The 26,214-nt window shown below is 30.9% G+C and overlaps 1 protein-coding gene across 4 annotated transcripts in view; it reads right to left on the reverse strand.

The window, feature by feature from the left end:
- Positions 1 to 25,546, reverse strand: part of LOC134694035 (myosin light chain kinase, smooth muscle-like) — a 64,566-nt gene extending 39,020 nt beyond the window's left edge. For 3 of the 4 annotated variants that reach the window (XM_063555036.1, XM_063555034.1, XM_063555033.1), the window contains exons 1-7: positions 25,089 to 25,546; positions 15,503 to 15,541; positions 14,496 to 14,523; positions 14,051 to 14,249; positions 13,488 to 13,626; positions 12,452 to 12,568; positions 11,400 to 11,597 (exon numbers count right to left, since the gene is read on the reverse strand). In XM_063555036.1, the coding sequence (XP_063411106.1) occupies positions 11,400 to 11,597; positions 12,452 to 12,568; positions 13,488 to 13,626; positions 14,051 to 14,249; positions 14,496 to 14,523; positions 15,503 to 15,541; positions 25,089 to 25,131 (763 nt within the window). In that variant the 5' untranslated portion in view covers positions 25,132 to 25,546. Of the gene's footprint in view, positions 1 to 7,848; positions 7,987 to 11,399; positions 11,598 to 12,451; positions 12,569 to 13,487; positions 13,627 to 14,050; positions 14,250 to 14,495; positions 14,524 to 15,502; positions 15,542 to 25,088 lie in introns of those variants that run through there. The other variant, XM_063555035.1, reaches the window with a different exon arrangement.
- Positions 25,547 to 26,214: the final 668 nt, after the last annotated feature.

Genomic DNA, 26,214 nt, shown 5'->3' on the forward strand with positions numbered 1-26,214 from the left:
AAATATTTATACCAGAATTATCTTTTTTTCAAATTATACAGATATAAGATAGATAGTTTATTCTCATAAAACCATGCAAATACAAAGGTTACAGAGAAAGATGATGTAAGAAGATGTTGTATGTGTACCAATGAGACAATTCTTCATCCAAGTCACAATTTGTAAAAGTAAATCTTTTCAGGTAAAAGTATATATATACATGTATTTTCAAAATTAATAGGTACTGAACTTACTCTATCTGTTAAAATACTGTAAATACCTCACCAAAATCCATTCCTTTTTAAAAAGTACCTTAGATGACCAATGAAACCAGGAAGTTAAAGGGAAAATTCACGATTTTTCACTTATGGTTTAAATATGTTCATTATGACATAATATATATATTCACAAAGTTTTATTGCTATATGTGCAGTAATAAAGGAGAAATTCAATATTTAATGAAAAAATATTAACTACTTCCTGTAGGTCGTGACGTTTTCTCCTGGTTTTTGCATGCCGGGATTTAAAACACAATCATTAAAAGTCTTAAGTTTTTAATCATATTTTAACGTAATCGTAAGCGCGCCGATGACTTACGCTTTATCTAAATAACCATCCGATAATAAGAAGATAAAACGCACAGACGTTCAATTGTACATATTCATGAGATAAATTTTCTATGTTAAACGTATATATTCGAATTATTTTTGTAGACAACACAAAAAGTTATAAATTTATTTTTAATTAATTTATTTTCGGACTGATAAGGTGAACAAAGTAAAGTACAATAATCTGTAAAGACAATATGTTGGTGTACTCTTATTGACCTTTTACTATCTCTGCTATGACTTGGTTGATACGATGTGTGTATTCACGGTTCTGTGGCAATACTCGTAGATGGCTTGTTGAAAGGTAAATTGTTATTTGCACTTCGGTATTTAACCACGCCTCTCGGGCACATCTTGCCAGGTGTGACTGTCTATTCGGATCAGTGAATTATAAGACAAGGGAGCATTCAATATACATATTTAAAATATATATTCAAGTTGGTGACAAATAAAAATTGATCGCCGTGGAATAATTTAATTATGTTTGGTGCTATTATTTATTTTAATTCAAATAAGTTAATTTACTAAGAAATACACAATTTTCGGTTAAAGACGGGAAACTAAAATCAAATGTCCGATTGAAATGATTTACACCTTTTGTCCTTGATTGATGTCTAATAAAAAGGAGAACTTAAGAAATTATAAATAGCTTTACCAAAGTATTTTTTTTTTTTTTTATTAGGCAAATAAATGAATGAGAACACTTAGATTTAGACTTTTTAAAAGCCACGTATAAATTAATAACTGGAACTCACTGAAGATAACTCTACCGAAGCGGAATATAATATGAACGAATAAAGAAAAAATATTTTTCTACTTGAGAAGTTTTTAAAAATTGACAGCAAATTTAAGGTCTTCTTGGAATGGAATCGAAAAATTACTAATAGATATTCTTTATCAAGTGTGAAAAACGTCAACCAAATTTAATCACAATCGGGGACGTCCTTATTAAAATAGTCTTTGTCTCACAACGTATAATACTTAATAACTATTTGACCAAAGATGTTTAAAAACAAAAGACAACGAATTTAATGTCATCTTTCCCTATTTTTGAATGTAATTATAAGTCTGTTCAACTGGCAAGAATAGCCCTAAAGCGGACAAATATCTGAAAAGCAGTTTATTCTTTAAATTTGCTGTCATTGAATATCAAGAAAGAAAATAAATCCCGAAAATGATTTGAAACTTTAATACTCAATAGCTTTCCTAGAAAATATTCACATCCCTCGGGGATTATTAGTGTACGTCCAGTTGCATATGTCGGAACAATTGTGGTGATGACGAATTTCTTTCTTTATTCGAGAACAATCTAATTGATATATAAATCTGTGATTTTACTATGTTCATAACTTCGATGAACCAAAGCAAGTTATAGATCGACCTGTATTTAAATCAAATTGGTCCTCTTCTTCTTCTTCTTCTTTTGGTATACAATAGTCTATCGAATTGGATGATTACATACTATTAGTATACGCATTTTTTTAATCAACATTTCTGGAATGATCCAACGAATGTAGGACAGAAAGTCACAGGACAAAAAGTCACAGACAAAAAGTCACGGACAAAAAGTCACAGGACAAAAAGTCACAATTCAGTTTTTAGAGTATTTTTCTTTAAACAAGAAAAAATAGTTTTAAAAACAAAGTTTTTGTTTTCTTCTTGAACTCTTATATATAAAGCAACTTTGTAATTAAAATTTATTCAATAAATATCAATGATGAACAAATAATTGTTCTGAAAACAAAATGTCAAAGTGACTTTGTACTTAAATGGCTTCATGGTGCCAAGAAATGTCCCCTTTGCATGATTAAAATTTGATAACTTTTCATTTAACAAAGCTTATGAACAATGTCCTACACTGAAAAATAAATAGATGTAATAAAAAGAAAATATTTCAAGATCTTTCTCTTATATATTCAAACAATTGTCAAAAAAATAATTGTGACTTTTTGTCCTGTGACTTTTCGTCCTATCAAATTTGTAACTTTATGTCCTGTGACTTTTTGTCCTGTGACTTTCTGTCCGTTTACCGATCCAACTATGTCCTTTACTATTGACAACGAGTAAATATTACATTTTCCCAGAGACATATAATACAATTATAAACAAGCGTATGAGTTAAGTAATGACTAGTATATTATATCACTTTCGGACACGGAAGACAGAGATGTATATTATACATGCACCTGATAGTTCAGTTATAAGTTATCGGCCGTGTACACTGATCAATACCTACAGAAGTGAAACGATGCATGAACTTGCAAGCCCGACAGGAAATCGCTTGAATACCTGGACGTGTCACCTTTCACCCCTCACAATACCTTTGGGAGTAATACCTTAAGCCATGCGGGTGATCAGTGGAGCGAAGATCCTAATTTATTTGAATAAAGTATATTACTTTAAAGAATTATGAACGAATTAGATTTTCGAAAACAATTTTCACGGAACACTTATTTATGATTTGAACTTTGACTTTTTAACCGATTCCAATATTAACAGTTTAAAAATAACAGACTATATGGTTATTAAAAAAATAAGAACATTGTCCGTATCAAGTAAGTTAGTCAGATAAAACAACCGTACGATTGACAAGATATCGACACGTAATTAAGACTACATCGGTTACTGTAGTTTTGTTTCTTTGTGGTTTATAGACATATCGGATTTTTATTTGGACAAGATAACAAAATGGCGGAAGGCCGAGAACTGATACTCAAAATTTAAAATCGATGGTGATCTCTTATCTAGCGGAATAAAACTTTAATATTTATAAATTTGAGCATTTTTATACAGAATGGACATAATATCAATTTTTGATTTTTTTGCGAAGTTTCCCTTTAAATCAAGAGTCTACTAGAACTACATGCTTTTAAAGAAATTTGTAGGATTGAACATGTTCATAGAACCCAAGCTTCTTCATCTAATGATTAGCACTTGTTTCTCAAACTGTGTACATACTAATTTTCAGCTTTAACTACCATAAAAATTGGTACTGCTGAAACATTTAATTTATAATGTATCTTATTCAACAGTTTAAACAGTGATCAACATGTTCTTCTCATTGAAGCAGACAAGGATTTATATAGCTACAATATAAATTCTTGAAGCAGCTAAAGATATTTACCATATATAGGTAAAATCATATTAAACGATGATAGTCCGTCGGAAGGGGACGATAAATGGTTGACCCGTGTTAAGAGAGAGCCATATCTCTTGCACGTTAAAGACACCCTTGTAGATTTCGAAAAAGAGTAGGCTAATGCCGCTACAAGGCAGTGCTCGCACCCGCAAAGTGGAAAGGGATTAATATAAGTTGCAAAACTTGTTTTCCAATCCACTATAAACAAATATGTTTAAACTAAAATCATATTTAATGATGTCAAAATTTAGGTATTTCATAAAAATAAAACATGAATAATTGGTTCTTACCTTAAAGCCACCAGAAAGTTTATCCTGAATCATAGCATCACTAAAACACCTGAGTGATTTTGACTAATCACTGAATATCATAACAGGAAAAGGTGATCATTATTGGACCATAACAATACGCCTTTATATAGGGATACTTAATAGAGATAGATTTAAATAAATTATTTTGGAAGGTATTCAAATAACCACAAACTCTTGTCAAAAACCTTCAGTTCAAAATACTGTCTCATTAGGTCAGGGCGATGTTTCTGTATAAAAAAACAAATGGGGAGAAAGAACAGATATTTTCAACTCATTAAAAAGAAAAATTCCTTCATTATCATTAAAGAAAAATATTTATAAAGATTACTTTGTAAAGAAAATAATGTTTTAATATTTTTTTTAAATTTGCATCGAGGAAACTGCTAACCTTGAAAAAAAACTTGTGTCAGTGACTATAGTTAATCACTACTCAGTTTTCTTGATTTTAAATATATCTCTCTATATCATGTATACTAGAACACACCCGTGAAATCGCGGGCATTCAGAGCGTAGTTTAAAGTATGCAAAGTGTTGTTGGAAGAATTTTGTAAAATATTGAATGACTGGAGAATTTCAGCAAAAGTATCATAAGTCATAGGTTATTGGGGACAGGAAAATGCTTTTTTTTTATCCCTCCTCCTCTATTTCCAATATTCCAATTTTTTGGTTTTCTATCAATTTCAATATGAACATACATTGAGTATGTTATGAACATTCAAGTAAGGAGCCTGTAATTCAGTGGTTGTTGTTTGATTATCTGTTACATATTTTTTTTTCGTTCATTTTTTTGTACATAAATAAGGCCGCTAGTTTTCTGGTTTGAATTGTATTACATTGTCAGTTCGGGGCCTTTTAAAGCTGAGTATGCGGTAAGGGCTTTGCCCGTTGTTGAAGGTCATAGGGTAACCTATAATTGTTCATATCTGTGTCATATTGGTCTCTTGTGGAGAGTTGTCTCAACATGGCAATCATAATACCACATCTTCTTTTTTTGTAATCAATGAATTTTGTAAAAGATTTAATGACTGAAGAATTTCAGAAAATGTATCAAAAGTTCACATGAATATTTTTAGCGCTTATCTGTATATTATGAAAATTCATAACTATATAAATATAGTGTATTTACTTTCAATTCCTAGTTTACTAATCGATCCATAGTGGTCATTGATATAGTATACAGACCCTCTCTATTTAATAAACTCTGTGACTGCCGTGGATAGTAAACTTGAAAATGATAGCAGATAGAATTCTGAAAATACACTTTATTCTTTGTAAAAGTATACAGAAAAATGCAAACCAGAAGTCTTATCTGACTTAAAATTTCGTCCAATGACGGGACAATATCCGGATGCCTTTTTTCTCGTTTTTCTCCAAAAATAACTCAATCTGAATAATCATATGAATGGATGACAAATGGCACTATGCACTATACCTATAGGACACAGAGATGTGTTGGTCAATTAATTGTGGAAAGAAGAGAAGTGACACCAAAAATGAGGTCTTCTCGTTTAATAGTATAGATACATTACACAAAAGGATAAAAGAAAAAAAAAAGAAGACAGATTTATAAAGACTTTGAATACAAACTATTTTGATTTTTCTTACAAGCTCTACTGCAATGAAGTATCTATGTAAAATAGTTTACCAAACTCTCCATCAGCATCTTTGAATTTATGAGGGGAAAAAATGACCATATTTCTTAAAATCAAGTTCCATAACTCTGGACAAATATTCAAAATATATTTGAACCACCCATATCAACATTATTTGGGATTCAGTAAAAGCTAAAATAAGATCCATTCTGGCAAATGAAATTTTTCTTCATCTAAACTCATTTTTGTTTACTAGGTCCAATATTTTACAAGAAGAACATTGAAAACTGTTTCTGACAATGAACAAAACATTTAAAGAAAATATTCAAACTAAAGAGGGGAATATTGATTTCTAGCATTTGTTTGGTAAGTAAACTTCAACTGAATGAAAAACTTTAGTACAATAACCACAAACAACTGAGAAACAAATAAGTAAAATCAATCCAAAATTATGTCATATACAAACATTAAACACAGGGGATAAGTTGTAAACACCAACTTTATACTACAGTTACAGGGGAGGTAATGTTGTAGCTTACATAATATGCTAATTTCGTGGCCTCAAACAACGACACATTTGGAAAAATGCATTTTTCAAGCTATTTTAATAATTTGCTTAAAAAAATGCAAACATGGGCCCTTCTTTTTTAAAAGGACATTTAGCTTGATATTGTATGAAGATTATTTGTACCAATTTTTATGAACAAGTCACCAAAGATTTTTTTTATCAAATTAGATAAATATGCACCGAAAAGACAGTTTTTTTTTTACCAAAATTATGAAATTTTTTATCAAATGAATTTATTTTTACATAACTGTTACACAAATTAAGAGCATAGTTTTGTAATGCAGATATTCTAAAAAAAAATTACAAAAACCCATATGTGTTTATCCTTTGAAACAAAAAAGTTAAGTTTGACCCTTTAAAGTGCCTACATCTAAGAACACATAAACTCAATAATACAGCCTTTAAAATACATGAACTTACATACAAACATCCAATGTGTATATGTTCTTTGAGTCTGTACCCCAAAATACAGTTTGGATCTAAACATTATAACAGAGTTATTCCTTTCTATATATATTACTGACTAAGGAGAATCATTCCATTGTTATCTACACACATATATATGCTACTTATAAATCAAGTCTACACCAAATAAATTATATCACCATATATCAAGTTAAACAAAGATATAAAGTAGCATGTTTTTTAAATCATAATCCAATAAGACATTCTGAGAGTAAAGAAACCATTATCTAACTGTCTGACTGAAGTTGGTCAAATATGACGCTTTTTCATTTCCAAATAAACTTTTAGAAGACTATTAAATTTGACACATTTTTGCATGCACACGTTTCTTTCTTCAGTATTTTGAAGAAAATTATTTCATATCTTCTCATTTTTGTGGAAGTCAAGCACTATATAAATTTTGGCGACAATTTGGTTCCCGTTCCATCATGAAAACTACAAATTCCCATCAAACCCCAATATAACTTTTGGAGGTGATTGACACGTTATTACGGAACCATGTAAATATCACATATTATAAACAACAATTGGCAAAGCTATGTTTCGTTATATCCAATTAATCATTTAGTCATTGAATAACAAAGGGAGTTAATCCATTATACTATAAGACATAATCCTATTTTGTAAGTTTAATCAGTTTATACCATGTGTAATGTTGTGCATTAAGGATAACCCCCAGTATGTTTCTTTTTGATTCAATCAATGCATTTTAATACAGTAAATAAAATAGATTTAAATACTTTTTGAGGCAATTCACTTTTATTTCAATCTAAAATAAAATTTATGACTTATAAATTTTATTTTATGAACTTATAAAGCTAATAAAAAAACAAATGTAAGAAATTTAAAATTACAAAATAAAAAAATTAAGTAATCAACAGACTGTAGAAAATTTTACTGCAACTAAATAAGTCAATAACTCATGAGGAAGGCATTCAAGTTGTTGTCACTTTGACGCATTCCTCCATCTCTATTCTCAATTTTATTTCTAAAACTTTTTTAAACAGTATCATAAGCCTTAACCCACCTTTCAAAAGATATCAACTGACTATAGAAAATTTTAAAACAGCTGAATCAGTCAATTAGTCATGAGGAGGAGGGATTTAAAATTCCTCATTTTTTATACAGTACCATGAGTCTAAAAACACCTTTTAAAAAAGAAACTCAGCAATTCATAAGAACATACCATTGTTTAATGTAGCAATGTTTCCTTCCATTTTGTCCTTACAAAAGAATTAGGACCACTACACAAAATGTTTACAAACTCTTCCAGTGTTATCTACAAATATCCTGTGTTGACTTTTTCGTGACTTGAAGGATGTATCGTAAAATGTCAACAAATGTGTTTTTATGCAATTCTAAGTCGGTTGTCTATCACATAGGTATAGATATATCTCCACATGAATCAATAGTAGAATCTTTCAAACATTGAACACAAGTCGATATAAGTACATCCAGAAAAGAATATTACAAACTTCGGGGTGTCAACGAAAAAACTTTAATTAGATGACATCAAATGGCGATAAATCAACAAAATACCTGTAGTTACGTGTTCTTTAAGTTATCCAAAGTCTTCGGCCCATTGACAAGATATTTTATTAAACATCTACATTCTGATAAAAATATTAAAACCACTCAAATGTAGCGTCAATTTATCATACACTTCTAAATTTCATATCTGTCCTTTCTATTTTAAATTATGAAATTTAAACCGTGATCATGTCATTTATATGTTTTAAAAAAGAATTTATAATCTGAGAGGAGTCTTTATAAATAGAGTGTCTTTATTACTTAAACTTCAAAGTTTGTTCAAAGGATATAAAGTTAAATAAATTTTTCACAGATTTAATCGAATTTGGTGAGTTAATTTAATATGACTAAATAAAACATTTTTACATAGTGTCGTCAAAAGTTTTGACAAGACATCTTTAAATGATATTAAACATTTCATTTAACAAGTGATTATATAGGACCAGTTTTCAATGCAGAAATTTATATTAAAATTTAAAGAATGTCATGCTAACTTCCCTCCTGATCAGAGTCTTAACACTATAAAAAGTGAAGACCTAGTATGATGTACCAGCTTCAACAGAAGTAGATAATGCAGCTGCAGCCACAGATATGATCAAGGTATCTAAACATCTAACCTAAGGTCTATAAAACTCATTTTTTTACCATCTAGCTGATCCTGTTATAGACTATTAGATAAACTTTATGCTTATTTCAAAAACATGGATAGACACTCTTTTCGTTGCAAACTTTCTACCAAGTTGTAAAATAAGTTAAAGGGCCTGTATGTATCAATAAAGACCAGCTTCTAATTACTTTATCATCTACCTTCTGAAAAATTATAAAGTATGAAGAATGAGACAAGGGAAAATAAATATTTTAAGATGACACAGATTTGTAATAAGGCAAAACATAAACTCATTCATGGTTCTGTACACAATATAATCATTATCTAAATTTGTGCAAAATATAACTGAAAACGAAATTACTCTCCTTGGTCTATACTTATAAGTGTACAGGTGCATGTACAAGTTTATTCCTTTTCTATCCCAACATTTTCCTTTCTCCCTTTTGATATTTCATAAAATCAAAATTATTACAAGAGTAAATTTTAATTCAAATTTGAAGGGTATTACAAAAATACAACTGTATAAACTGATGACATTCAGATAGATGGCAGACTGACATATTAAAACATTACAACAATATTATGCTAAATAAAAATTCATTAAATGCTTATATAGTCTTATTTTTAAATCAATTATTGCTATCTTATTCCTTGAGTTTTTCTTGAATTGTTTACTTAAAGCATTTTAAATTTTCATTATAATATATTTATTACTTGTTCCTATCGCTTACTAATCTATGATTTATTGTTCGGAGATGTTTTAAAGCCTCTTTATTTAGGACAAGCAAGGTCACATTGTAACGACATAAATCAATCTTATAGTCAAGATATTTTAAAAGTGTTCTCAATTTTATTTTACCCTACTTTACACACTACATTTTTGTAAATGTTACTTATTTTTCTCTAATGTAAATGGTCCATTGATTAACAAACAAAAGAAATAATTTGTGTAATTGGTACTGGAAGTCACTATTGTTTATTACAACTTTACAAACTGTTGACAAAAAATTCCAAATTGTAACTTTTGTTACAATTAATACTTTTTATAGGTCAAACCCATCAAACCTGAATGAAACCTTTAGCTGACAAAAGTTTTCACTCCTCTCAATTAAACCAATAAATGATTTTAGTCACACAGAAAAAACAGCAAATTTTGTTTTCCCCTTCATGATAAAATACTTCGCTGAGAGCAGCTTGATACAGCTGCAAAGGTTGACTGACCCTTGAACAGTTTGGGCAAATTTGGACACAATAGTCAAGCTTTATACTGTCTGAATTTGGATTGCAATCAATTCTTTTAAATAAAATAGGTTTCTTACATAAATTTAATGTGGTCAAAGACCTTAAAAATGTATTGCACAATACAGTAACTGTACATTTGAAGATATCTTCTTGAAATTTTTTAAAATATCTAAAATTTTGAAAAGTAAACTTTTGAAAATAAAATATTTTGAAGAAAAAAATTATGAAACCTTTCCAAAAATTGGGACCCCCCTCCCCCTTTGGAGAAATAATCCCCAAACTCAATCCCAGGATTCACTTTGTAGTATGGCACCTTGTAGTACACTTTTAGAGAGGATCATACACACAAAAGTTCTTGTCTGGTAACTACAAAAATGCTGGTTTTTGGCCCCTTTTATGTTGCTGATTCCTGCACAATTACACCCAAACTCAATCCCAGAATTCCTGTTGTGATATGGAACCTTGTGGTACTATGTCATAAAGATCCATACACTTACACACGAGTTCTTGTAAGGAAACTTCAAATATGCTTGTTTTTGGCCGCTTTTAATTGCCCCTAATTCCTAAACTGATGGTTCCATAGTCCCCAAAATCAATCCCAATCTTTCTTTTGTGGTATTGAACCTTCTAGTAAAATTTCATTGAGATCTATGTATTTAAACTTAAGTTACTGTTCAGAAACCAAATTATAGAATGACAGATGACAAATCTCTCAACTTTTACAAATAAAACAGAAATTCAACTGAACAAATAAATGTTCAAGGCTGACATTTGCAAAGGTATGTGATATAGTTGCAACTGTAAAATGACATGTACAATGTACAGGTATGTTTCTTTTGATTCTGATGTTATGTCAAATTGAGCAGTTAAATGAACTCAATAACATTTTGCAATTGCATATAAAAATTAAAAATATTGAGCTGACAACGTCCAAAAAAACTTATTATTAAAAAAGGATGCAGATAATACCATGGCAAAAAACAACAAGAATGTGTCCACAGTTGATGATTGCCCCATCTGCACTATCATTTCCTATGTTTAGTGAAAATGGGGTAAATTCTCTAATTTGGCATAAAACTAAGAAAGATAATTATCATAGGGAACACGTTTCAAGTTTATTGGATTTCAACTTCATCAAAAACTACCTCGACCCAAAAACTTTAATCAGGACAGAGGGATGGATGGTACAATGAACGGACAAACGCACAGACCAGAAAACATAATGCCCATAAATGTGGCATAAAAAACGTCAAAAACAATCAAAAGTATACAAAACACAACACAGAAATCCAAAGACTGAGTATCATAACACCTTGTAACACATAGCAATGACAGCTACCAAACCTTGTTACACCTACCCATGACAGCTACTCTACAACAACTTCTAACTTCCCCACCAGTGTTAGCTGCAGCACATTCATATAATCCACCATGACTCTCCGTTATTGTTGTTAATATAAGTTTAGATAGCCTGCCATCAAAGTTCTGCCTTGTAAAGAGTGATTTGTGCAATGGTTGACCATTCTTATACCAGCATACTATAGAATCTACAGCATCTAGGGAAAACAAACACAAAAAATGATACAAGATAATTACGTTCAAATGATCAATTACAAACCAAGTTCAACCCTATTGTTTTGTGAAAGTACTGTTTTTTTAAATGCATTATACATTTTTTCTATATTGGTTACTGTTAATTCAGAAATTATAGCGATGTTTTAATTATTGCGAAAAAATGTGACAGCTAGGGTCATAATTGCAAAAATTTAAACTTGCATTTTGAATTTTTTTTTGGAATTAAACAGGATTTTTCTCAATATCGCAAAAATTCATCTAAAATGACAAGATAGCAATAATTAATGCAAGCATTAATATCTGAATTTACAGTACATAGTGCTCTGACAACTTAACATCTACAGTTAATTCAATATAATATCTGAACTACATTTGATACAAATTTTCATATATTTCTTTGTAATTGAAGAACCGTCTATTTAAGTCTTCAGTTAAAAAAAGAAATTCAGAACAACTTAGGAATGCAATTATCCACAATTTGGCATAATAAGGAGGAAAACCAAATCCAGAATATAAGTATTCCCTATGCATGCAGATTTATTCACAATCAAAGAAAGAACTAGAAACATGATTCAAGTGTAAGAGTAATGATATGCATGTCATAAATATAAGAAGATGTGGTATGAGTGTGCCAATGAGACAACTCTCTATTAAAGTTACAATGTGTAAAAGTAAAGCATTATAGGTCAAAGTACGTTTTCAACACCTATATATAGAAAACCTCTGTATTTTAATTAACTTCAACATCTAAATGGTTTTAATGTCTCTGTCAGATCTCCACAAAATATATTCGAATACACATTTGAAACCATACAACCAAATAATAAAGACTTACTAGAAAATTTACACTCCAATACAATGTTTTTGTCTCCATGGAGAACTGTGATGTCTTGAAGTGGGATGTCTACAGAAGGTGCAGCATAGACTTTTTTCTGTGATTTTTGTGGTTTGCCTGGTATAAAAATAAAGACTCTTTTATTACCACACATATACAGAGAAATAAACAACACATACATCAAAAGTTATTCAGGCTACAAATATATTATTATCTTACCTCCAATAGATTTATGGGGATATGTACCGATTATCAGGTTATCTGCATGTTGATATTGTAAAATATCAGCTGCGAGACATCATATGAAGCTTTTTGTCGAGTGAGCGTAGCGAACGAGATCAAAAAGCCTTCATATAATGCCAAGCAGCTGATATTTTACAATATCAATATGCAGATAATCTGATAATCGATTTATCGGGCTATATTTGCGTGTTTCGGAAGTGTTTGCTTTGTTTCGCCAGCACACAAAAGATGACTCGATAAGTTCAGGTCAAAGTTATTAACGTCGGTTCAAACATTATGACGTCGCTGATAAGTCCGGGTCAAAGTTATAAAGGCCGGGTCAACGTATTTGACGTCACAAAGACATGATACGGAATAATATTAAGAGCTGAACAGAGTGATATAGACAGAGGGACGACTGATAAGATTGGTTTTAAGGACTACACATGGTGACTACATATATTTGATATTTGGTGTCCTAAAAAATATGGGGAATAAATAAGGAGTTACTTCCCCTTTCAAAAAAAAAAATGATAATGAAAGATTGAAATAAATTCATAAAACAAATTTAAAGCTAACAATTGCAAGTTGTTATCATTGACATTTGTTTTTGGTATAGACCAATGGAAGTAGGTTCTTAAAATAAGTATTGACGACTTACTGACTCTGAAAGACCGCTAGTCTAAATACCACATGTAAAAATAGTCAGTAAGATAAATTCTTTACACGCTGTGCAAGTGACCTAATACGATATATATAGAGGTCAGTAAATTCCTTATGAAGATTCATGTTTATCACTTAGATATATACTTACTGTACTCACTATAAACCTCCAGTTCTGCAGTGGTTTCAGCTGTACCTCCAGAATTACAAATTGTACAGGTGTAAACGCCTCCATCTTCTGTTGAAACCTTTTTCACCTCTAAAATATGCAAAACTCCATCTGTGTAAATCTGAAAAATAATAATACATTGCTTGAGATGGGGTTTGGTTGTACCATTAAAATAGTAGACAAGGTGATTTCAATTAATTGTCTAATCACTATCAGAAGGACAGTCACTTCTAGAAAGATGACATCAACTCTCAGTCTGTCAAGAACAATAAAAGTTCACATAATATTATTACAAAATGCTTGCCTCTTTATTTTTTTGTTTTTTTACAATCCAAAAATGAAAACAGATGATAATCTTTTCAGGAAAGTTTTAACTCCAGAAGTCAAATATCCTTAAATGGCTTTGGCTATTTTTCATGTCCTTTTTCTTTATAAGGCTGTTAAAATGGTTCGGTTCTCATACGTCCTTGGCTTTCAAATATTAGTTTTGAGCGTTCCTTGTGAAGTGTTGTATTCCTTTTTATCTCTAGTAATATAATGTGTACCTTATTTTTCCTACTGGAATGTAACACTGTTCCATCTTTACTCCAAGTAAGAACTGTGGATGATGACCCGTCATGTGATGCTTTGAACTTTGCACTTTGATCTTCATTAACAAACTGTCTCCTTGGCTTGATTATAAACTCTGGTGGAATTTCTGTTTTCTTTGATTCCCTGCTAGTTTTTCTATCTTTAGTAATAGTTCTACAACAATATAATCAGTCTATTGTAATACTTTAAATAGACAATAAAAATAAGTTTTTTTGCTTTATTTGCTCAATTGCTTATTGGAAATATCATAATCAAAATTGGCATTCATGAGTGTAACTCTGGTCAGTGATATGAGGAGAAAATACATGTGATTTTTTGGAAATACTTTGATAACACAATTTGACAGTGGTTGTCATCAATAATGTTTTTCTAAACGAAATTATTAAGTTTAGTACTTACTTTGTGACTGGATCAAAATCAAGTTCAACTGAAAAATATAAAAACATTCACAATCAACAGTTAACGATACTAAATTTTAGGTCTTACTGTATACTTGATGAAACTGCTTCCTAAATACAACGAAATGCATCTTGTCATGTCTTTTTTTGATAAATACTTGTTCAATTAAGAGTGTGTACATGTTAATATTGTTTAATTATCATAACATGCTGCAAGAATAAAATCAGCAAATTGTAATGTAGAAATCTCAATAAATTTAAGTACTTATACTGAAAATTGTAATTACCAAACAGTGCATACGGTCATGTATTTCTCTGACAGTTAATGATGTCTTTACACTAAATCCATTGGAAGTTGGATAAGTACTGATTGATATTTTAGTCTTAGATACATGATTTTTTTTAATAGTTGTTATCAGATCTCTGGGTTTTTTTATACTTTTTTGTTTTTATATCAATTCTATAAGTTAAGCCTTTTCAATTGATTTTTATAGTTTGATCTTTTGTCGTACTGTTACCCTACTGTTCCAGTTTAGGGACATGGTCTGGTGCCAGCAGAAGTGTTTAATCCAGCCACATTATGTATATGCCTGTCCCGAATCAGGAGCCTTATTTCAGTGATTTGTTGCTGTATATCACATTTGTTTTTCATTTATTTTATTAAATATGCAGTTAGTTATCTTGTTTGAACAGTTTTGCATTTGCGATGACAAACCTTTTCTATGCAGAATGGGATTTGGTCATTGTTGAAGACAAATATATGGCATACAGTAGTCATTTGGTCTCTGGTGGAGGTTAGTGTCATTCGCAACCATACCATCTTCTTTTCTTTAAAATAACAGTTGAGCAAGAAAAAATTGATGGTTCTTACAGAGAACACACATAATGGAGGGTGTTACTAAATGATTGATATCATAGTATTTCCATATATAGACAATGCTTATGTAGAGATGTAATGTACAGTTTAACAAGTAATAATACAAAACAACCAATAGTTGTATACTGAACCTGTTTTCACAAGATGTTCTTCATTCTGCTGTGTCTGTCCTATAAAATAAAAATAAAAATAAATACAATGGGTTTTAAATTCAAGTGTTGGAAATCAAACAAAAATAATACAATCAGCTAGAAATAGGTAGTGGCTTTTTAAAAGCAATCATAAAAGACATGGATACTAATTATTGCTGAGGGAAAATGCTGAAATCTAGACATAAATGTATGATTTTTGCCACAGTGAATAAAACGTTTAATCAAAAAGGATTTCCTATGCTGATGTCAATGAGGAAACTAAAAATATTTAGTCATATAATGAAAATAACTATTTTGGCTTCAAGTAATGAAAGCCCACCTGGAACTATTGTGTTTAGAGACCCCTTTTGGGTACACTTTCTATTACTCATGTATATATATTTAACTATGTACATGTACTTTAAATGTTATCTAACTGAACATGGTAATTTCCATGCACTTTGCATATTATTAACAAGCTTCCCCTCGGGCAACCACGAGAAAATGCATACTTGAGATTAACATGTAGAAATTTTGCTACAAGGCAAAAATAAGATGTTATGGTGCAAGATTGTTAATTTACAATAGCAATGTACATTGTATGAAAAATTAAATTATAATCACTTTTTATAAACATTTTATCTATTAATTGTGCAGGTGGTTATCAATCAATCAATATAAAAGAGTAATACAGAAACAATTTGTCAACCCCAGAAGCTATCTTTTCTTGCTATAACATGAAAGACTTTCAAATACCTGACATGATGAAACATACCATTTTGATTTCTTTGGGGGAATGTTGTCAAATATATATCTGCCTATATCCTTTCTGTTCAAATTTCTAATGCATGCATCAGGTTTTGATTTTAGAGGCTTGATTGCATAGATTATTTCCCTTTTTCTTTTTTTTAACTTTCTATGCAGACCCAGGCAGAACTCTTTGTTAGAGTAGAAGGAAAAACCAAATTGATACAGTGTAACTTGCTTAATCTGACACACTGGGGGACCAGAAAAAATGTCGGATAAGGCAGGGTGTCGAAGTACTCAGCTTTTTTCTGCAAGGATAAACATATTTTGGGACCATGAAAATGTGTGGGTTAAAGCAGAATGTTGGAATACTCAGGTGTTGGATAACACTGTATATTTTTTAAATTGTTTACATCTGTTTCTATGGGCTTTATAGGTATCACAAAAGTTCATAATTTAGGATTTTTTGCATCTTATATGCATGTTTTTACTTGAATTACAGTTTGAAGCTTCAAGATATTTGTAAAATTGTTAACTTTTAAATTTTCATAAAACAGTCGATAGTCATGATAATGGTACATTTTGTGACGGGTTCAAATCAGAGTGGACCTTTTTATTGCATTTATAAGCATAAATTCCAACAAAAATAAGTGATAAGTTTTGATTCTTTAACAGCATTGTTCTTGGACAAATTAACATGGTAGAAAAAATATACAATTCTTTTTTCTACATGGCCTTAAAAGTATCTACTGATGTATAAAAATATTAAAAATAGAAACAAAAGCATATATCAAAAAAAAAACACACTCTTATAGCTATTTGTTCCCCAAAACAGCTATCACATACTATCCCGTAAAGTTTTGATATTGTAAGAGAAAGTGTCTCATACCACAATGAAAAGGGGACTGTTGTATAATGTGAAAATGTCAGGTGTAGCAATATCTGAGGTCAGCTGTCATAGTATCCCTAATACTGTTACAGATAAGGTCTATAGATCTAGAAGAATCCTTAATTGAAACATCTCAGTAATTCAATTTCCACTGAATTTATTCCTAACAAGCAGTGAATCTTAAGTGCAAAAGAAACAATAAACAGTAGTGTTTACTAATTGACATGATCATGATGATAGATAGCAATAAACTGTGTCATTGTATAAAGTCATAGACAGTAACTTAGATAACTGGTGTATATTACTGATGAGACCTGATTATGTGAACATCCTAAGTATACCTGTAAATACCATCACTAGTAAATAATATTGTATAGCAATGCCAAGCTCTGAAATTCCACTTTAAAGGTGTTTTATTACATAAGGCACTGGGCCAACATTCTCTTTAGAGGACAGATCAACAAAAATGTCACAGCACTTAAAAATGTCAAAATGAACCATTTAAATTTACGACAAACAGGATAAAATTTCACGCTTGTTCAAAAACTACTATAAATGTAATTTTAATCATTTAGTATTTCAAGATTATCAAACAGAAAAGATTTTATACAAGATCAAAATACTCAGCTCAGTAGCATTTAATCCCTGTTAGACTTGTACAGTCATTCATTTTTTTCCGACCCTGGTAATTTAAAAGCTGTTTTGGATTTGGCTTAGAAGTAATGAGACAGAAAATGACATATTGATGGGCTATGTCACAACAAAATATTTATCTGTGTATATCTGTTATGATTGTACTTATGAGAATTAGGTTGAATTTGATGGTCCTGTAACTTCTGAGATAAATTGGTTTCATATCTATGATGAGTATCTATCTCATTCAAAAAGTGGGAGAAAACAAATTTATAGTTTTCATTTCATTGAATCAGGAACATATATATACTGTTCCCAGATTGAATGCACCATTTCATAACTGTTGGTTCTTGAGCTCAAAAACAGTAACTATAAACACCCTCTATGAATCATATCAAAATTATGGTTACTTTTCTACTCAGTATAACAAACCAGTATGCTATTGGGGATAACAGTTTGATTATCATATACAGAGGTGCATTAATTAAAGGGAGAGAAGGGGGGCCTTGGCACATCTTAAGGAACTACATATATGGTTAATGCATAAGACTTTTTACATGTGACTTCAAACATTGCTTAGTTTACCCTCTCTCTTTCAAAATCTTGGATATGCATCATCAACAGCTAGCATAAAGAAAAAATTGTCAGCATCTGTCAGGGGTTTTGCAATTAATTTTTTTAAATGTGCACTTGGCATATAAACTTACCAATGAAGTAAAAAAATAAACTACACTAAAAAATGGCTTATACCATGTATACATTGTGGAAATACCCATATTTATTATCAACTGATGGTCTTAATTTAGGAAAAACTACACTCGGTTATATTTAAATATGTCAGTTGCATTTATATTTAATTTGTTATTCTAATTACAAACATGTCACCTATTGTATTTTAAAGGTGTGTTTAATATTTGTTTAATCAATGACATTTTTATGCATAGCCATTTTAAATTTTTAAAATACCGTTTTGGTAAAGATAATGGCGTGCTTAGGTAGTATCAATAACACAACTTGTGACATTCTATATTACGTGTGTGTAAACAACAACGTTAAAGTTCACTTTCTTTTATGGTCCTCAGATATAGCACAGTAGTTTAAAAGATTTAATCTCTAACTTTTTCACATTAGTTCACCTAAGCCATTGACACGGTTTAAACATTCTAGCCACTGGTCAGTTATCTCTGCCCATTTGTCTATAGAACTTGATCCATTAGTTTGTATTTTGACACATTAAATCAGAGACTAAGACCTACATAAACAGGGAAGTCACATCACCTTTTTCCTTTAGTTTCAAAGGTTATCTACACCTTATAAGAGTATTAGCTGACAGTTTTATTTGTTCTCTTAATAATGAAATACATTTGCATGTTCTATCTAGTCATTTCATGAATATGAATGAATTTTATTTTCAAATTTTGTAAATTCTATCTACTGATAGTCATTTCATGAATATGAATGAATTTTATTTTAATATTTGTAAATGATATGTATACAACATGGAATACATGTACCTATACACAATATATTTTGTCAACTACAATTCACTACATGTGAATCTAATATATATATATATATATACTATTGAAACATTAATATGTGTAGACTGATAGTAAAATGCACATGTTTAAATTGAAATGGCATCATGAAAACTATACTAAACATTTCAAGTCATTGGACCATGCCTGAAGGTGTAGGGCCCAACAATCTCAATAGAAATCAGATATGCCATCAAGAAAAGAACACAAGCAGTGGCTTAATTCATGACAAAAAAGCTTCATGCACTAAAGCACAAAAGCCTAAAGCAAAGGAAAAGCACTTTGAATGATGTTATTCATCTAAAGGTCACAGCAAGGCCTTCAACACAGAGCAAAATTTCTGCAAGATCAAGTTTGCTAAATGCATTATTTCGAGCAAAATTCTTAAGATTTGTTAAAGCTTCATCTTAGTAATTGTACATTGAAGTTGACAACATGTATTTATAAGGAAAAGGGGAAAAAAAGGATTAAATGATGATTTTCAACTCATAGTGGAAAAAAAGTTTAAAGGCAGGTCATATTTAGAATAAATCAAGGATGACATGGCTTGAACTTTTTTGTTTTTGATCATTTTAAAAATATATTCCAAACATGTAATGAACATTATAACAAGTGGAGGAGGAGTCATATGCATTATTTATTTCACAGTTTCTAGTACATGTAGTATTAGATATTATCAAACTGTTCAAATATGTGAAACTTATTGGGACACTTCCGCACTATCGTTTGACTTCAATCCAATTAATAAATATTGTAAGATGCGTATTTCTTATTTATAGTGAAATTCATTTAAATTTGAAATTTAAATTGAAAATTTCACCTGTATGTGCAGAAGCTCTGTAAACAAATTACACTAAACTTAATGACACGAAAAACAAACCACAGAATATCAATAAAGACTTCTGTCTTAAAAACCACATAAATAGCCAACAGAAACTTTTGTGGCTCCTTGACTAACATGACTCAGTGCAAGTCTGGGACAGAAAATTGGAAAATAAATATTTTTGCTATGAAATACTTTGATCAAAGAAGAATATTCATACACTCCAAAAGGGGAGATTTTCCAGTGTTAATTTGAATCATCAGAACATAATAGCGGAGTATGTCAAGAAATATAAAATTTTGACCAGAAAAAACCTGCAGACAAATCTTAAATTGTAGACAATGATTTGAGCTGCGACAAATAGAAATCGACCTTATGAATGTAAAGGTGAATATGTACATGTACAATACTCTGATTTATTTTGGAGCACTCATTTACAAAATACAATGAAATAAAAGATGAAGTTTTATCCATTTTGTAGAATTTGATTCACAATTCAACTTGCAAACAGTTCCAGACCTTCCGTTGAATTTATTTTCAAAACCTAAATAGGTTAACAGATTGATGTTGATTTGCATAAGGTCAATTTCTATCCGAGGCAGCTCATTTGATGAAGGTTCAACCGAAAGATATATGCATAATAATAAACCAGATGCTCCGCAGGGCGCAGCTTTATACGACCGCAGAGGTTGAACCCTGAACAGTTGGGGCAAGTATGGACACAACATTCAAGCTGGATTCAGCTCTAAATTTGGATTGTGATTAAATAGTTGACACAGCATAGGTTTCTGACACAGAATGAATGTGTTCTAATGAACTTAAAATGTGTGTTTTGCCTTTGCGCAATACACTATGCTGTTGAATATAAATCCTCTCTAAAAATGTTTGAAGAAATTTTCTTTTTATTTATGAAATCTGAAATGAGAAAAATTGAACCCCCCCTCCCCCAAATTTTTTTTTTCACATCCCCCTTTTCCTTATTCCAAAACTGATCTCAATTCAAATTTCTAATGGAGTTTGCAACAATAACTACTCATTTAAATACATCATAAAATATTAAAATGTTAAAAAAATGCTTGTTATCACTGAATGGTAAAGATTGTTTTAATTTATCATGTGGTAGTAAAAGTGAATATACATTGTATATTGTATAAAACAATGATTTAAGTTTATTCAACTACTATTCTGGACAAAGAAAGATAACTCCAATTAAAAAATGTCTTGCTATTGCACAATATTGTCAGTGATTGCGCAATTATATATTTCTTGCTATTGCACAATACTGTGCAATTGAAAAGACTTGCTATTGCACAATACTGTGCAATTGAAGATTTCTTGCTATTGCGCAATACTGTGCAATGGAAAATTTCTTGCTATTGCACAATACTGTGCAATTGAAGATTTCTTGCTATTGCTGAATACTGTGCAATTGAAAATTTCTTGCTATTGCACAATACTTAATATAATAATTTTGGATCCTGATTTGGATCAACTTGAAAACTGGGCCTATAATCAAAAATTTAAGTTCATGTTTAGATTCAGCATATCAAAGAAGCCCAAGAATTCAATTTTTGTTAAAATCAAACTTAGTTTAATTTTGGACCCTTTGGCCTTTAATGTAGCCCAATTTGAAAACGGGACTAAAAATTAAAAATCTACATACACAGTTATTTTAAGCATATCAAAGAACCCCAATTATTCAAGTTTTGATGAAATCAAACAAAGTTAAATTTTGGACCCTGATTTGGACCAACTTGAAAACTGGGCCAATAATCAAAAATCTAAGTACATTTTTAGATTCAGCATATCAAAGAACCCCAAGGATTCAATTTTTGTTAAAATCAAACAAAGTTTAATTTTGGACCCTTTGGACCTTAAGGTAGACCCATTTGAAAACGGGACCAAAAATTAAGAATCTACATGCACAGTTAGATTCGACATATCAAAGAACCCCAATTATTCAATTTTTGATTAAATTAAACAAAGTTTAATGTTGAACACTTTGGGCCCCTTATTCCTAAACTGTTTGGACCTCAACTCCCAATATCAATCCTAATCTTCCTTTTGTGGTTATAGACCTTGTGATTAAATTTCATTGATTTCTATTTACTTCTACTAAAGTTATTGTGCGAAAACCAAGAATAATGCTTATTTGGGCCCTTTTTTGGCCCTTAATTCCTAAACTGTTGGAACCAAAACTCCCAAAATCAATCCCAACCTTTCTTTTCTGGTCATAAACCTTGTGTCAAAATTTCATAGATTTCTGTTTACTTAAACTAAAGTTATAGTGCGAAAACTAAAAGTATTCGGACGACGACGACAACGACGACGACAATGACAACGCAGACGACGCCAACGTGATACCAATATACGACCAAAAAAATTTTAATTTTTGCGGTCGTATAAAAATTAATATGATATTTTTAAAACAAAAAACATAAACTAGAAATATAAACAAAATGATCCCAGACAATAACTGACTGACTGATTATTAGAAAATAGGTATTTTACATTTTTTGGTCAATATTAAGTCTATCAATTATCAAGTACTTGATATAAGTGAATTTAAAGTGGCCACTACTTGTCAAAGTAAATAAAACTTGTATTTATCAACACTGACCAACTATAATATGTCTACTCAGTTTCAACTTTGTACAGAGATAATCTAGTCTAAGTAGGACCAATCCACCAATGTCAATATTGATATGTTTGTAAAAGGTAGATTTGTGTCACATCAGTTCACCGGTCAAACAATGTAGGAGATTAAACCATGTGAGGCTCAATATAAACATTGTAGTTAAATCTAACAGGTATGTATATCAGATCAGATAAAGTCAAAGTATTGAAAGGAAACCTCAAATCTGTCCATTTTCTGTAAATAATCAGGTGACCCTCTGTTCCAGGACTTTCGAAAAGAGGGCACAAGGGTTTTGACATAAGTATGTGGGGGCACCTGCATACACTATTCAGAACAATAGGTACACCTGTACCTGTATTGCTCACCAAGTTGCTTGTTAGGACTTTTATATGAACTGTACTTTATTTGCTGATAATTTTTCAATTTACACACTTAACCTATATTCAGTGTTTAAAAAAAAGATCCAGGTGGAAACTAAATATATATATATAAATGATATTTGATTATTATGAGATATATGTGTTGCACATTTTTAATAGTTATGTAAGACACATAATGTGTTAGGCTCTGATCCTGACCATAACATGATACAATACTATTAGGTTCTTGTTTGGTTTTATTCCAATCATTTTGTGCATATTGTTGTCGTCATATGATGCCCTTTATAGCTAGCATCTATATTTTAGATAACAGCCGAAGCATGATAAAAACGATATTATCAACATTTCATTCAAGGGCATCAACTCAAAAAAGGGTTGCAAAACTTTCAAAAGAGATAGATCTTGCAATGCTGATCATTATTGAGGCCATCTCTTCCATCCTTTCTCCTATACATGTTGTTTTCAAGATAACATAAAATGAGTCTAATAATTGATATATCAGGAGCAATCTCTCCAAAACACGTAATAATTTGTCAAATTTCAAGTTATATAAATCTGGTCAGAATGATCCTTTTTGTAATTTACACATCTAACCTAGCTCCTAATAACTTATAAACACAAATTTTGCCTTATGTCATGTGGATCAGCCTTGATAAGCAAAATGTGGTAGGCACCCTTTCAGGATCTTCCCCTGATATGTCATAATGATCATAATAGACCTCCTGCTCTCTCCATGATAATAAATTGGTGACATTCAGAATGAAAAGAAGGTTTAATGCAATGAAGTATAAGATGGAAGTTTGCTGTTTCAAATTTAAGATTATCTGGTCATGGTAAGCATAAACTTTCTTTGGTCATGGTAAGCATAAACTTTCTTTGGTCATGGTAAGTATAAAGTTTCTTTGGTCATGGTAAGCATAAACTTTCTTTGGTCATGGTAAGCATAAACTTTCTTTGGTCATGGTAAGCATAAACTTTCTTTGGTCATGGTAAGCATAAACTTTCTTTGGTCATGGTAAGCATAAACTTTCTTTGGTCATGGTAAGCATAAACTTTCTTTGGTCATGGTAAGCATAAAGTTTCTTTGGTCTTGGTAAGCATAAAAGTTTCTCTTGGTCATGGTAAGCATAAAGTTTCTTTTGGTCATAGTAAGAATAAAGTTTCTTTTGGTCAAGGTAAGCATAGTTTCTTTGGTCAAGGTAAGCAATTTCTTTTGGTCAAGGTAAGCATAAAGTTTCTTTTGGTCAAGGTAAGGGCCTATAGAAAAAAAATCAAGAATTTTATTTAGAAATGTCAAATGAAGCAGTAGCGGATCTAGGGGGGTCTGGGGGTTGGAAACCCCCTTTTTTTTGACGATCAATGCATTTGAGTCGGAGCATATAGTTGGAACCCCCCTTTTTACTCTGGGTTGGGACCCCCCCCCCCTTTCTTTTAAATCCGCCCCTGTGAAGAATCACTATAGGCAGACCATGGGCATGGTAAGATCTATATATACAAATGAACATCACTTTGGGGTTTCCTCATGAGTAAACTACCTAAGATTGATCATTCATGAGACTATGTGTATGATGCTGGAGTCCAAACAGTAAATGTAGCTTTCTTCATGGGATGATGTTAGAGGGTCATAACAAAAAATGGAACACTGTTTCTGATACCGGTAAAGGCCGTATTCCATTCTTCAGCCTTCCATCCATATGCCGTATTTAAAAAAAAATCGGTGTGTGTGATACTTGTGTGCAAATAGATTAGATCAAAAGCAAAACTTTGGCTGACCTAAAATGCCTTTAACCTACAAATCACATAAGGTGTCATAATGATTAATACGAAGTTAATTTACCTTTGCAACAGGTAAAAAAGGTAACTTATTCAATTAAATATCTTTGTAGATTTATAGGCTTTAAATATATTTAAAATATTATGAAATTAGTGAATTCTTACCCAGTTTTACGAAAATAGAAGAAGTAAAGGTTTTTTGAGACATCTTCTAACGATTCGAGTAGCGCATCTAACATTATCTCCAGTAAATCTCCAATAGGATGTAAATTTCAAATACACATATGTCCCAACACTAAAGTATTAAAAGAATGTGTTAAATCCCAATTGTAAGAATTGGTTTCCTCAACAATCCAATGTATGCAATGCTAAATAACTACACGTACACGTTATTTCATTTACTGTCCCAAAGACACCATTAATCACTTCTTAGGTTGAAATGTCATTCCAGGTCAATTTGACGAAATAGTTGGTTAAAACCCCTACAGCATATAACCATCATGTTCCGATAATACTAATGATAAAAGATTATCAAATTTACTGTTTTGTTCGGAAGTAAATAACTAAAGAATTACGTAATCAGAATTTATCAACATTAGGGTGAAAGAAATTATATATTATCTATTTGAATGTCCCGATTAGTACATGTATAGTTTACACAATTAGTCGGATAAAGAATTTTTAAATTTCAAATCGAAACACATGACCGAGTTCATTATTTCACTAAAAGTGTGAACAATAAACCAATCTTGTGTTTTAACAAATAATAAAAACCATAGTTCTTTGTTTACAAGCTTGTCTTTTCAAATTCATTCCTCAATGAACAGAATAAGTTGTAATAAACAGTGTGTAACAATAAAACTAATTTTCACCGTATTTTCTTTATTCACAGCGGTACCTGATTATGTATAAAAACTTAAACTTTATAATAACACATATCAATATAAGATACAGGGTATTTTTTTCATTTTTTAGGGGGGGGTGATCTCTATTCGCTCAGTGGTATACAAATAGTTAATAGAATTTCAATACCCGTTCAATTAAACTGGACCAACCTCTATTTGTCAAATATTTGTTCCATTTTATTCTCCCATTGAAGTTATTTTGGAGCATGATTTTTCAAACTGCAGTGCCTCTTTGGAGTTATCAGAAACCATAAGTTCACACATGTTTTTGATGGGCGCAGCAGCGCAACAGTTGCATTAACTTCGTGTTTTTCCTTCCCATTTAATGACCATGCGCGCACTGTTCCATCGTGTAAAACTGGGGACTCATGACACAGCTGTTCCCC

Source organism: Mytilus trossulus, chromosome 13 (genome assembly GCF_036588685.1).
Source record: "Mytilus trossulus isolate FHL-02 chromosome 13, PNRI_Mtr1.1.1.hap1, whole genome shotgun sequence".
NCBI lineage: Eukaryota > Metazoa > Mollusca > Bivalvia > Mytilida > Mytilidae > Mytilus > Mytilus trossulus.